The sequence below is a fragment of the Ananas comosus genome, linkage group 18 (genome assembly GCF_001540865.1).
Source record: "Ananas comosus cultivar F153 linkage group 18, ASM154086v1, whole genome shotgun sequence".
NCBI lineage: Eukaryota > Viridiplantae > Streptophyta > Magnoliopsida > Poales > Bromeliaceae > Ananas > Ananas comosus.
This window is the reverse complement of record NC_033638.1, coordinates 8,453,246-8,467,278: the sequence shown is the minus strand read 5'-3', so window position 1 is coordinate 8,467,278 and position 14,033 is coordinate 8,453,246. Positions and strand designations below refer to the sequence as shown.

Genomic DNA, 14,033 nt, shown 5'->3' with positions numbered 1-14,033 from the left:
TGTATCCAATTTTGGAGCCAGACCCGCGAAGGAGAAAATAACAAGATGTATATCAATGCAAGCCTCTGTTTTCTCCGCGTCCTCTTCTGAGCTCCCGAAGCAGTGAATCAGGAAAATGATAAAGAATCAGTGGAGATCACAAGAACAAAGATTCTATTAAAAGCTCAGAACCTCCCCTGTATATCCGAATGTGCAAATTATATTCTCTTCGCACTCAGATGCTTCCCCTGGATCAACCAACCACCTCTGCAGCCCCAGTTCCTATAAACAATCCTTCTTTCAGGAACACACCATTTTTGTTACATCTTTCTTTTTATACACCGACTTTACGCAAAAGTTTTGAACTGTATCTCCGAGTCCCGGAGAAGCCGCTGTTGCTCCAATTTATTTTTTCATGCACCTTAATAATACTTACTTGTGTTCATCATTTCTGTAGAATAGTCGTCGCGAATATATTGTTCAAGTATTGTTGTTGTTATCATATAGTTTCGCATTTCTAGTGAATTCGCACTCACTGTTTTCGCGATCGTAGTATAAACACACCTTTTAGTTGTAAAAGTAAGATGTCGTCGGAGGCTCAGAGGGTGTTAGTGATCCAGGATGCATCCAGAGAAATCAGTTCTAGTGCAGTAAATTGGGCCATAGATGCCCTTTCACTTAGACCTGGAGATGAACTCACACTCCTTGGAGTTCTCCACCAGGTTAATATCCCTAGTATGTTTCGTTACATGGGAGCCGCGAAACTCAGTAAGAAATCAAGCATTTGTTTGTTTCTCGGCATAACAAAGTAGTCGGTAACTGCAAAGACTACAACAAGATCATATGTACATATATATATGTATATGTTTTCAAACAATCTTTTCTACCGATTTATTTCCGCTTTGTGCTTCGCCTTCAGTCGGATGTAATAGCAGCGTAGCGGCGAATCCTAAGCTGCACGCAAAGCAGAAAACTACCCAAGAAGACGTCGAGGGAAGAGAAAATGAATACCAAGACAGCGCAGAGATCTCACCGATCAGCGAACTTTGCGAAGCAAAAAGAGTAAGATGCAGAAAACGGTTGATGCGCAATTCACATTCATGATGAGATCCAGAATACGAAATTTGTAACATATTTTCCTTATTCCAATGTCAGATTGTATTTCACAGACAGGTGGTGCAGGCATCTTCGCCAAAATTGGCGGCTGTCGAAGCTGCAGAGAAACTGAAGGCAACATGGGTAATTCTCGACAGGTTCGGCAAAGATCATGATCTCATTTGTTGATTTCTACCGTAGCAAATCGACTCGTTCGTGCACCACCAGTAAAACAATGTGTAACAAAAACTCTTTTACAGAGGAATGACTAGGGACAAGAGATACTTAATGGAGAGGCTATCTTGCGGTATCTCAAAGGTGAACCGTAACAATAGCGTCGAGCTTCTGAGGGGGCCGAAAACCGTTGAGACGGGTACGGGGAGTACAGAGCTAAGTCCAAAGAGCAAAATAATATCCAACGAAGTTTCGACAGGATCAGAGAAGAGAACAATTAAGGTGACATTGTCCCCTCTCGACGATGAGGATCTTTTCAGCTTGGAGCTATCGCCCTCGAGTAAGCTTTGATATTGCAGTAATAAACTCCTTATGATCCACATAGATTATTGTGTGTAGCAGAACAATTAGAGCCTTGATATTTTGTTGTCATGTTCCAATTTTAATGCAGACAATGAGAGATCAACAAAAGTCGACCCCGACGGCTCTCAAATAGACTTGCAAATCGGTCGAAACAGTACGGTTGAGGAACCGAAGATGGAAGAAGCAGTAGAAAACCTTGCATGTAAACAATGCGGGAACGTGAGACCGAAGGTCAAGATGAAGAGAGCGTATACGTGTTCGGAGCTGCATGCGGCTACGAATGGATTCTCAGCTGAAAATTTCTTGTCGGAAGGAGGATTCGGAGCGGTTTACAGAGGTAAGCTTGAAGACGGGAACTTGATAGCAGTAAAGCAATACAAAGCGGCGAGTTTACAGGGGGAGAATGAATTCAGGGCAGAGGTTGAGGTTCTGAGCAAGGCTACACACAAAAATGTGGTCATGTTGTTGGGCTCCTGCTCCGAAGGAAGTAAAAAGCTCCTCGTCTATGAATATGTCTGCAATGGTTCGTTAGACGTGCACCTGTCAAGTAAGAACCGTAATCCTCGCGTTCTTCTCTAAAGAAAATGTTAAGGCCTTGTTTGAGATTGATTCTTTTTTCTTCTTCTTCTGCGTTGCGAGCTAATCAACTACGACAAGATTAGGATTGTTCACTCTTCCTCTAGCACATCAAACCACATAGAATGTAACATTTTAGGAACGAAACACGGGCAACATAACCAAACAAGGCCTAACATGTCTCTAATATGGGCATTACATCTTAGTCTCAGCTGTTTCTGAAACTATGCAGAACACAGCCCCGAAGTTTTGCGTTGGGAACATCGAATGAACATCGCGCTGGGAGCAGCAAGAGGCTTAAACTATCTGCATCAAAACAACATTATCCACAGAGACATGAGGCCAAGTAACATCCTTGTAACTCATGAATTCGAACCTATGGTAATGCACTTCTTGCTTAGCAATTATCTGGTGAGAATAAACTAAATAAGCCTTCTGAATGCAACCTTCATTTTTTCCTGCTTAACTTGTCACAGTTGGGAGATTTTGGGCTCGCCAAAATGCAGCGAAATGACATCGAAAAACTGTCGGAAAAGAAAGTAGTTGGCATGGTTGGATATTTGGCACCAGAGTATGCAGAAAGAGGAAGGGTTTCAACCAAGACTGATGTTTATTCCTTCGGAGTTGTTCTGCTGGAGCTCATTACTGGCCAGACTGCACTGGAGAGGAATCATCAAGAGAAAAGTCTTGTAGGATGGGTAAGGCATGACAGTCTGACTTTCTCTGAAATTATCTTATGGTAGAAGCGTACAGAATTTACCTGAATCAGCTATTCAATCTTTCAATTTGCTTGATTTTGAGCCAGTCAACAGTATGAATATATAGTTGCGAAAATTGCATGAAGTATACTACTTAAACATTTAAAGATAAATAAAATGTCGTTGACTGATTCAAATCAAACAAATTGAGGGGTCGGATAATAGGTTCAAAACGGTCCATAGTTCAGGTAAGTTCTGTATGTTTTTTACTTTATCTTTTTGCTTTTTTATGTATTCTCACACATTCATGCTTTGTTTTAATAGGCGAGACCACTTTTGAGAGACAGGATATATCCAGAACTTATTGATGAAAGGATCCTTGAAAGCCATGATGTACATCAACTATACTGGATGGTTAGTGTGGCTGAAAGATGCCTTTGCAGTGATCCAGAAAAGAGGCCTTCAATGGAAAAGGTAAAGATAAAAACAAAAATTTACAGTTAAAGATTACGACTTTTTTGAATATTCGAAAAGAAAAAAGAGAAAAACTCAATATTTCAGCCGCACACATTTAGTAAGGATTGATGCAATACAACTTAGCAAATTAAATCATAGGGTGATTTAGTTTACTTAATATTAACGCATCGTTGACACAGCGATCCAACATCTTAATTGCTATATTTAGTCAACTAAATTGGTCTAATGATTTAAAATAGAATTTGGTGAAATAGAGTAAGCGAAAAGTGCACATGCATACACCTCTTACCGCGGACTACGTACTAATGATTTTTCTGAAATGTGCAATTCAAACGTGCAGGTGGAGTCTGCACTAAAATGCATAATCAATAAGGAAGCAGTTTGGAGTATCGACGATTTTTCACCAGCGCACTCTTCTTTCTGTAGCGTCTCGCAGTCGAATGAATCGCAAGGCGATGCAGAAACGGAGACGGCGGAAAGCACGAATGAATCGCTGACGACGAGCAGCAGCAGGTCTCAGACGCGTCAAGCATACCGACTGGCGTACCTACCGCAGACTTCCAGGCCGCTGATTCCTGGTAAATTGTTTGAAGGATTGCTGTTCGGGAAAAGAGAAGCTTCTGCAGATAGAAGAGTAAGAATTCACAGCACCCCTCGCATCTCTTACGACGAGATGCTGGACTTCTGAGTATGTAAATTTCTAGAGCTTCTGCTTTTGCGCGCGCACTCACTCACTGTAAGCAATAAATTCCCCTTTCTCCATCTCTTTCCTCTTAGATGCCATGTTATTGTCACAACATCATGGTTGTGATGGATAATGTGGCAACGACTATAATGTCATGTCACCGTTGTTGGCTTAAATGGGTCAGCATTCTGTCCTGTAGCGGGAGGCCGTGTTGGGCCGAGTTATATTCAAAATAGCGTGAGGCTGGGTGGACCGAGTCATGCTCGAAGTGGCGTAAGGCTGGATGGGTCGAATCACAATCGAGACCTATGGGCGCTATATCTGTACGCTTTAAGTGAATTGATTGCGTATTCATAATAGTTCGAACTTTTGGGATTAATGATTAGCACCAACGATCCGACAAGTAGTATCAGAATCACTAGTCACGGATTTGATTCTCGCATGCTGTAAATATGTGCAGGTGAATGGGCCAACATTCTGTCCTGTAACGGACGGATAACTATTTGCTACCAACGGGAAATTGCTTCGAATCCAATCCTCATTTTGAAACTTGAAATCTCTCTCCAAATATCATGGTATTTTCATCAAGTTGCATCCAATATATATATAAAAAATTAAAAATAATAATTACATACTAGTAACATCATGCTGACGTCACAGGTTAATTCATTAATATTTTCAAGTTGCTATATGAGTTGATCTTTAAATATTGGTTCAAACTAGAATAGGCCTACAAGCCTTCTTTAAATAACAAACACTAAAAAATATTTAAAAAAACAGAGAGACAAAGAACCTATCACCCTTTGTTTTTTTTTTAAAAAAAAATTCATACTTCATAGGCATCATTATGACTTGTGAAACTATACGAAGAATGATTCTTTTGTGGATGATTAAAAACAAGTATAATGTACTGAAAGAGTCAGAGTGAGTAAAATAAAACACCAACTTACAGAATCAATGCATTATAAGTCAAACATAAAGGCTTAGAAAAAAAAAATTGTATATTATAGTAGTTATAATATTGGCCATTCCATGATGGGTCTCTTTTAGTAGTAAACTATGAGAATGTCTCGCTTATTAAATGGCACTGTCACGGACCATTGTCAAAAGCTATTTGAATAACGAGGCAAGAAGCATAATAGTGCTCCACTATTGGTAACATGCGCAAATATGCATATTTAAGATCATACCTTTGTGCTATACGATCATATTTTGATTTGAAAATAGTACAACTACCGAGACCAATTCAATTCGTACAAAATGTCATCACTATTTAGTGCAGTTATTTATTTAGTTAGTCTTTTGACTTATTGATTAAAAGGTTGGACATTTGATTCTCTGCGTGACTTCTTAAAAAGTAGAATTATTTAGCTCATGAATTTTTAAAATAATATGATATTACAGTCGGTTTTAAACTCCTTTAATGCATTATATAGACATTGGATTCCTATTTTGTAATTTGGCGGCATAAATTTATAGCTTAATTTTATTTCTTCTAATACCTCTTTCTGTTATTGCAAATAACATGATTTAATTAATTTTCACCGTGCACGTGAACAAAGATCCTGAAGCTATTTTGCGTAATGAAATGTGTAGCAATCTCCTGTTTTTTTTTTTTAAAAAAAAATAATATGGTCTTACTTTTGAAATGCCTACTCCACATAGACCTTTTGAGGTTTTATTTATTTCTTTATTTTTTTTTTTAAAGAGCGAGCGAGAGAGATAGTTTACTATCTATTTATTCATTTTTAAAAATAAACTCGATTAGAAACAAGAAACAATTAGACTTCGAACTTAAAATAATAGGTTACAACCATCGAGTCCTTTACCAACTGACTGTACCTAACACAGTTGGCTAAGAACTTGATGATTGGTACCTAAAGTTCTAAATTCAAATTAAATTTAAATACTCTACAAATTTAGCTGAGTTCGTTTCTAAAAATTAAATAGCTATTGAGTCAGCAGTGAGGGAAGAGGGAAGACAATTGATAAGGTTGAAAGAGATTACAATCGGGAGTAGAATGAGAACAAAGGCGAAACGATAATATATTATCTTACTAATCGTCCCTAGCACAAGTGGCAAACGATTTAGTAGTTGATATCTGAGGTCCCAAATTTGAATCTTAGTTGGTTCACATTTCTAACTAAATTTATTTCTAAAAAAATAAACGAAAAAAATATCATATTATCTTTCTCTCTAAAACCTCCCAAATAAGACTCTTTCTTCTTCTTCTTCTTCTTTTTTTTTTACCTAGAGAGCTGGGGGCTCAAACGTTCCACTAATAATTCTCAATCTCATGAAGTAGGATGGGCTGCAGGTCAGTGAGGTTAGTTGGGGGTTGAGAGAGTGTCAGGGTCTGCATATTGTTTGTTTGTCGGCAAGTGAGGGTAATCAAGTGCTTGGTAGCCCAAAGTCTTGTACAGGTACTCAAATAGTAAGACTAATACACAACATGTCATGCAACAGTGTTGACATATACTATTGTTAATTATTACACTCTTGGTAAGTTTACTTGAAGCCTAAAAACAGAAAAAAAAAAACATTAATTAATATTGCTGGATCTCATCCATGCATGCGCCGATTTAATGCAACATTTTTGTCGTTTTAATAAATATATATGTAGCTTAATAGCCATACACAATGAATTAGCTGATGACGCCTTAAAATATAGCTCTATTAGAAGTGCTGATTTTACTACTGCTTATTTGCTGGTGTCAAAAGTTAAAAGATATAAAATAAATAGTGATACTTTTTAAAGCTTTGGTTTGAAACTTTAAAAAATAACTCTATTTGATCCGATAAAAGAAGTGTGTTTAATTGGATTAGTTCAAACTTATTATGCTATATTCTATTCTATAAATTTTGAATTTTATTTTGAGCGGAAAAAAAAAAAAACTTTACAGCCTTCAAAGATCTTAATATAATAATAAAAATTATTTTTATCTACATGTGAAAGAAAGGTCATACTTTTTTTTTAGTAATAAAGATCTTTCTAAATTTTAGATCAATTATCCAGGATTTATTGTAATCCTCCCTTAAAAAAACACAAAAACAAAATCAAAAAACCAAAAATACAAATAGCGGCTCCGACAAAAACCGCGGCTTTGCGCGCACACACACGCGGGCACGTGGCCCGAGAAACGCGGTTTCTCCCTCAATTAATCCCCTCGTCCCCACCACTCTTTATTAAAGCACGCGAATAAAAAATAAAAATCCAATCCCACTCTCTTCTCTTTCAAATAACAATCCCTCTCCCATTCCTCCTCGTCCTCCTCCTCCTCCTCCTCTTCTCCTTCCTCTGCGTCACCATTAATGGCGAGTGGCTCGAGCTTGGATCCGTGGCTATCTCCTCTCCTCGCCCCCGAAGCCGCTCTGATCTCCGACTACGCCTTCGCCCGCGACAACGAAGCCCTAGCCGGAGCCCTCCGGATCTCGCCCTCGCCCGACTCCGCTTCCGCGGGCCCCGAACTCGCCTTCCCCGCCCCGGCCGGGGCGGATCCGCGCGGCTCGAACCCGGTTCGGCTGGCCCCGGCCGGTCGGATCAGGAAGCGGAAGCGGCGCGCGTCGCGGCGGTCGCCCACGACCTACATCAGCGCCGACCCGGCCAACTTCCGCGAGATGGTGCAGCTGGTGACCGGGATCCGGTTCGAGCCGGGCTCGGCGGTCGAACCGGATCGGGCCGGGTTCGAGCAGAGCCTCCTCCTCCCGGCGCTCGACTCGTCGGCTTTCTCGCAGCCGGACCGGGCCGGGACGGACCGGCCGGTTGCCGTGGACGTCTCGCTCGGGCCGGGCTCGATCGAGGGCCCGGTCTACGGGTTCGACCCGACGCCCTGTTTCCCGACTCTCGAGTCGTGGAGTGTGTGATGTGATGTGAGAGCAGAGCGAAATTTGTTTTTTTTTTTAAAATGTTTTTTTTTTTTTTTTGGTTTCTTCTGATTTAGCTTTTAACGGTTGGCGTCTGATGGGAATCAGACGGATGTACAGGGGTATGATGCGGATCAGTGGTGGAGGCTAGTTAGTTTTTTTTTATTTTTTTTTATTAAGTTAATTGCTATTTTTCTTCTAAGTACGGGCTCTAGTACTTGCTCCAAATATTATGTTGTTGATGCTCATTAGTGAGTTACATTACTAACAGAGGAAGGAGACGACGACTAAGAAGAGGCTGTTTGGAAACGTAGAGTTTGAAAATTCGAGTTTGACCCCCACCCTATCGAAGTCGAAAGGCAGATATATCTGTATAATTATGAGCGAAAGTTAAGACAATACTGCTAAAACAAATATCATCAATAACGAATTTTTCGAAGTCGCGAGTAAAACCTAATAGACTCTAGAGCATCATGTCTACAAGAGGTCTAAATTTGTTTTTGTGTTTTAACCCAAAATTTTGTTGGATTGACATTAGTTAATTGTATTTTATAATTTTCTTTTAGAAAAAATATTTAAGTAGTTTTTCTGAAAAGAAAATATAAAAGCATCGCTATTTATACACTTCTGAAGTTCTAAGTAGGGTATAAATCTAACACTACACTAGTCTTAGTAATTTTTTTGTTTAATGCTATTCACGTAGCATTTTTCAATATATAATAATGCGAGTCCAAAATACTGAATTACATGGGTTCCCCAACCAGCCCAAAAAGGAAAAGCAGTACAGAGCCCAACACCAAGCCCAACATAATGGGCCAATAGACCGGCCCATAACCAAAATTATAACACGAAATCACAAACGTAAGTAGAGGTAAAAAAAAAACAAAAACAAAAAACAAAAAACGAAAAACGAGAATAAAAACATCCTCGACATGTCGGGGAGGATCTCTGCGTGCGTCCGCATACTTAATACCCCGCTCCTACCATTTCCTCGCTCTGCGGACTCCGCAGGTGCCTTTATGTTTCCTTCGTCTTAAAAACTGCTTCTCCTCCGACATTGACCGTTGAGAGAGAGAGAGAGAGAGAGAGAGAGAGAGAGCTCCCATGGCGGAGCCGCCAAAGTGGAGCGCGCCCGACGCCGTATCCCGGCGCCTCCTAGGGTTTCTCGACGAGCACTTCAAGTCCCATGGCGATCTCCACAAGGCCCCCTCCCTCGCCGCCCAGCTGAGCCGCGAGTGCGCCGATCGCGAGCGCGGCCTCCGCCTCCTCGAGGAGAAGCTCTCGCGCGCGTCCTCGGCGTGGCTCGCGCGCTCCAACGAGGTCCGCGCCATCCTCCGCCGCGTCGGTCACCTCGCCGAGGGCTCCTTCCCGCGCCGTTCTCGGGGTTCGCCGATCTAAAACTAGGGCATTTTTTGTTTCCTCGTTGCCGATGTTTTCGTGGGATTTTGTGGCAGTCATTAGGGTTTTGTTGGATTTTTGTTTTAAAGGTGCGGATGTTGGAGAGGGGGATGTGGAGCTGGGGCAACTGCCATTGCTGGCGAAGGAGATTGGTAGAATCGAAACTGTTCGTTTATATGCTGGTAAGTGTTTTTCTAAGAAAAGTTTTGATCTTAGAGTTTGATTTGAATGTTACTTTAGCGTTCAATTTCACACTCATAATGTGAGCTTGTTACATATTTGTATGGTAAATCCATTTGTATGATTGCTTTCTATCTGTATATCTGATTTTATTGTCTACTTTATTTTCTTTTATTCTCGAAGAAAGTTCCGTGGGTTATTGCAGTGATTGCTACAAGTGAGCATTTATGTGGAAATTTAGCAAAACATGTGTAACTCTGGAATATATCCGAACTATAATTCTTCTTATGAGCAGCAACACCTTGTAGTGCAGTTTCCTTTATGTATATTAACACCCCTTCTGACATTTCAGAAACTACATTACAGTTGGAGGCTTTAGTTGGCGACCTTGAAGATGCGGCATTTGCCGTTGTGAGCCAGACGCCAAAAACTAACACGTCGTTAAGTCTTCGACGTGCTTCAAATCTTAATGTATAAGTTTTCCTGTTCTCTCCTTTTCTTTCTTTTCTTTTTTCCTCATAATAATTTTAGAAAGAATTGGTAATGATATAGGACACCGTTTCAGTTCTGATATGCTGTAAGGAAATCTTGAATGCTAATATCTCATTATTTATCATGCAGGACATCATGTGGAAGCAAGAAAAGCTGCTTCTTGCTATTAAAATCATGAAGGATATTGAACATGTGTTGGTAAGAGTTAGTAAAAGTAGGCCCCGTTGGGCTAATCTCGTCAAAGCTGTTGATTCTAGAGTGGAAAAAACTTTGGCCATTTTGAGGCCTCAGGCACTGAATGATCACCGTGCTCTACTTGCAGCACTCGGATGGCCGCCACCCCTATTGACATCAGACATTGAAGGAGATAGGAGCTCAGAGATGCTGAACCCCCTCTTTCTTATGCATGGCGAGAAGAAAGAGATGTACTCTCAAAACTTTCTAGCATTATGTGCTTTGCAACATTTGCAGGCCCAGCGTGAAGCACGGCATTACATGGATTTCACCAAACAATCCTGCTATCGAGATGACCTTTGGGCCATTGATGAGTTGGTTCACCCTGTTTCGCTAAAGATGGAGTATCATTTTTCTAAATGGTCCGATCAACCTAAGTTCGTTTTTGCTCTTGTTTACAAGGTAACCAAGGACTTTATGGATGGAGTTGACAGCGTGCTGCAGCCTTTGATTGATCAAGCAAGATTAGTGGGGTTGAGTGCCAAAGAAGCTTGGGTAACTGCTATGGTCAAAATTCTATTGGCATACCTAGAAAGACGAGTTTTTCCTGTTCTTGTAAGCACCTACCATAATAGTGATGAAAATCTGGAGGTATCTTCTTCCTGGCTCGACTTACTTGATTTGATAATCACTTTTGATAAGAGGATGCAAGTTCTTTCTTCCTCAGGAATTAAACTGACGGGGCCATTTTTAGAGCTCGAGGGCTTCTCGAGATCATTATCGATATTGTCAGTATTCAATGAGCATTCTGATTGGCTTCAGATATGGGCTGAGATAGAACTAAAAATTGCTAATGACAATCTAGAACCTGAATTGGAGGATGAGAGGAGTTGGTTATGTAGAATTGGAAAGCAATCTGAATTTGGCTATAAGGAAGAAGTAGATATTTTCCTTCTCTCTACAAGAGAAGACTATAAAGCTCCGCCAATTGCAGATTCTGTTATTAAAGTTGCACTGGCAATGATCGAAAGAGGCCAAACTTTGCCAAGCAAGAGAATGAGAAGTCAATTTGCTAGGTCTTCTGCAACCATTTTCTTGAACAATTTCTTTGTCATCTTACTCCAACGTTGCCGAGATTTGGAACTCATGACTGCTGCTATACAGGATGAAGCTTTGCTAAGAGTTGCTTGTACGGTTAATGCTTCTCGATACTGTGAATCTGTTATTCGGGAGTGGGACGAAGAAGTCACCTTCCTAGAGATGACCGGCGATGGAAATAATAATCAGCAACATCCGCGGTTATTTTTTGCCGATGAAATTGGGTATCTTATTAAATTAGAGACTGATTGTCTCGAGGAGATCATGTCTGTCCTTTTACTAGAATTTGATGCTCAGTGCTGGGATTACATTCGAAACATCGATCAGTGGGAAAAAGAACTGAGTGAGCCAAAAGTTCCGGTCATGGACGAATATAACCTAGGCATATCTCCTGGGTTTGTTCAAGCACTAGATATGCTTAGGGACCATATCGAAAAATTGAAGTTGTACCTTAACTCCAAAGATTTTCTTGATCTATGGAGAAGCATCGCTGAGGGGCTCGACTACTTTGTCTTTAGCAGTATACCATGGAGTGATGTTAAGTTCTCTAGGTCAGGAGTTTATCAATTTAAAGCCGATATGAGAGCGCTTTTTCATGTTTTCAGGCCCTTATGTGTTAGACCCGAAGCCTTTTTTCCACTCATAAGTAACTCCTTAAAGCTCTTAACCATAACTCCGAAAGATGTGGACTACTTCCTTAGAGTACTGGTAACTGATGAGAGAAGGAAGAAAGAATGGTTGCTACAACAGGAATTGCACCATCTAACTATTAATCAAGCTGAAAGTATTTTGAGGAATAGGAAATTCGGAGAGTGAGCAGGAAAAAGAGGGATTTCTGGTTTTTAGAATTTATTACCTACTACTGTTCTTCCTTGTTGAATCATCATGCATGCTCTTACAAACGGTGAGAAAGTTGATGTTTCTCAGTTCGAGCAATGAGAATGGCAAATGCCTTAATTTGCGCACAATGATGCTGAAGAATCCAGCTTGACAAGAAGTTGAGAATTTCTGGAATGGTAATGCTTCTATCTTAACCCTTATTATCACTTACTTTTTATGTTGAACCTCTATACAATACATATCTTCCTAGATGTAGTATTTGAAACTACTTCTTTGCTATTCATCATTATATCAATTCTTATCCTGCACATTTTGTATTATCATCACCGAATGGTAACTCCGTACTCAACTATCTATGATTAATTCACATGAAGTTCCTTGTTACTAAAGTCAACTTATGGTACTGGATCATATAAAACAATCTACAATTCCATCTTCATATCTGTAATATTGGAAAGTTCCTTATCATATATCTTTATATTTTCACCACTTCATCTGATCGGATCAGATTATCTATGGCTGTTCTCCTTTTCCTTTCGTTACATGTTCTTCTGATTTCTAGCTGAGCTGGATGGTTTTTGCCTGTGCAGAGCACTAAAGATAACAGCTTCAAGAAAGCAGGGGGTGAAGTAGGGCTTGTAAACCTTAAACTCTTTACATATCGATCGGAACGACAGAAGTCTAGCTTTCCTACTCTTGTGCTTTTTTGGCCCCTCTCTGTCCAACTCTTAGCTTTGCCCTTGAAGGTTTGCAAACGGAATTTCTCCACCATTTTCATCTCTTAGATGAATCAGAAGTCATGTTGCAAGTTAAAGTGATTCTCTGGTTTTAGCCTTTAAAGGATTTCTTCAAAGCCATGGAATCATGTTCTTTCCTTTCGATTCTCACTGAAGCTGCTGAGTTTTTATTGACTGCTCTGTATTATACTTCTCTCAACATAAAGATCAGCAATAGTTAGTAGGATTTTTAAATTACGGACACAATGTCAATGTTGTAATCACCTCATTGAGCTCTGATATTTGTATTTTCTACCTAGCAAAAGATTAAAGAAATAGCTATTTTCGTCAGTGCTTTGCATGTATGCGTGTGGGTTTCGACTTAGAAGAATAGAAGTTTCTCCAGTTCTGGGGTCCCTGGGATCTTAACGACCTCTTGTGTCCAAGCTAGTGAGAGATGTGAGGCTCGGCATTGCCTCCGTTTTCCGACAAAACTGCAGCACTAGCTTCTCTAAGCTAGGGAAACTCGGCACTGCCCTCAACTTCCTGCAGGAAAACAAAGACAATTCGCGAAGAGTTGAGAAATCTACCACTCTGTGCCGCGCCATTCCTCCCATTCGTACATTTCATTGAAATCCAGCCTCTCCAGTGATGGAGACGCCTTTAATTCCGTATCTTCGTCACCACAGAACTCAGGCCTGATACAATTTAGCCTGCAGATCGATTTTACAGTGAGATGCTCGAGAAATGGTGTGATGTCCCACTTCCTAGAGAGGTCATTTGTTTTAAAACTACTCTAGTTTTAGCACATTTAACTCTCTTAATTTTTTGATTCTAGTCATGCTTAAGAGATTTAATCCTAGTATACCTTATGTATAGGTCTTCCAAATCTTAATGTGTTACATTCTTTCCTCCTAAGTTTTGACATTCTCGTCAGGCTCAAACATATTTACAAATACCATATGACATGAGACTCATCTCGTTAGTCTTAGCCAATCTTGTAGGAAGTAGCGCTTCACTCACAAAAATCATCGGGTGGGGAGTCACGCTTTGCCCGTTGTATAATCCTGGCTCATAAAAACTCATTTCACACTTCTAATTGATAATTGTCTTTGATACCAATTATGACATTATGTTTTTTCAGGGGAATCACCCATCCTAGAACTCCAACCCCGGTATGTTTAATTCTTTTAATCTCTTAGATCTAGCCACTGCTTATAATA

General features: G+C 40.2%; 3 protein-coding genes across 4 annotated transcripts; all 3 read left to right on the top strand.

The window, feature by feature from the left end:
• Positions 564–4,050, top strand: LOC109723806 (inactive protein kinase SELMODRAFT_444075-like). Its single transcript, XM_020252290.1, has 9 exons — positions 564–747; positions 899–1,041; positions 1,135–1,232; positions 1,335–1,588; positions 1,700–2,158; positions 2,420–2,568; positions 2,664–2,885; positions 3,210–3,359; positions 3,703–4,050. Exons 1-9 carry the CDS (start codon positions 564–566, stop codon positions 4,048–4,050), a joined length of 2,007 nt encoding a protein of 668 aa, XP_020107879.1.
• Positions 7,240–8,199, top strand: LOC109724238 (calmodulin-binding protein 25-like). The gene has a single exon (XM_020252986.1). The coding sequence runs from the start codon at positions 7,361–7,363 to the stop codon at positions 7,910–7,912; it is 552 nt and encodes a 183-aa protein (XP_020108575.1). The 5' UTR covers positions 7,240–7,360; the 3' UTR covers positions 7,913–8,199.
• On the top strand, positions 8,570–13,175 carry LOC109724233 (RINT1-like protein MAG2L). 2 transcript variants are annotated; one of them, XM_020252978.1, is made up of 5 exons: positions 8,570–9,296; positions 9,400–9,492; positions 9,843–9,961; positions 10,112–12,270; positions 12,685–13,175. In XM_020252978.1, exons 1-4 carry the CDS (start codon positions 9,017–9,019, stop codon positions 12,068–12,070), a joined length of 2,451 nt encoding a protein of 816 aa, XP_020108567.1. In that variant the 5' UTR covers positions 8,570–9,016; the 3' UTR covers positions 12,071–12,270; positions 12,685–13,175. The 2 variants fall into 2 exon arrangements, with proteins under 2 accessions (XP_020108567.1, XP_020108568.1); XM_020252979.1 differs by lacking the exon at positions 8,570–9,296 and having other exon boundaries at positions 9,322–9,492; positions 9,857–9,961.

Bases quoted from the DNA above. Each gene is read 5' to 3' on its own strand.
- LOC109724238 (XM_020252986.1), top strand. From the start codon at position 7,361: ATGGCGAGTGGCTCGAGCTTGGATCCGTGGCTATCTCCTCTCCTCGCC.
- LOC109723806 (XM_020252290.1), top strand. From the start codon at position 564: ATGTCGTCGGAGGCTCAGAGGGTGTTAGTGATCCAGGATGCATCCAGA. The intron at 1,042-1,134 runs GTAAGATGCAGA...TTCCAATGTCAG, and splicing joins AACTTTGCGAAGCAAAAAGA to ATTGTATTTCACAGACAGGT. The intron at 2,886-3,209 runs GTAAGGCATGAC...TTGTTTTAATAG, and splicing joins AGAAAAGTCTTGTAGGATGG to GCGAGACCACTTTTGAGAGA.
- LOC109724233 (XM_020252978.1), top strand. From the start codon at position 9,017: ATGGCGGAGCCGCCAAAGTGGAGCGCGCCCGACGCCGTATCCCGGCGC. The intron at 9,297-9,399 runs GTTCGCCGATCT...TTTGTTTTAAAG, and splicing joins CTTCCCGCGCCGTTCTCGGG to GTGCGGATGTTGGAGAGGGG. The intron at 9,962-10,111 runs GTATAAGTTTTC...TTTATCATGCAG, and splicing joins GACGTGCTTCAAATCTTAAT to GACATCATGTGGAAGCAAGA.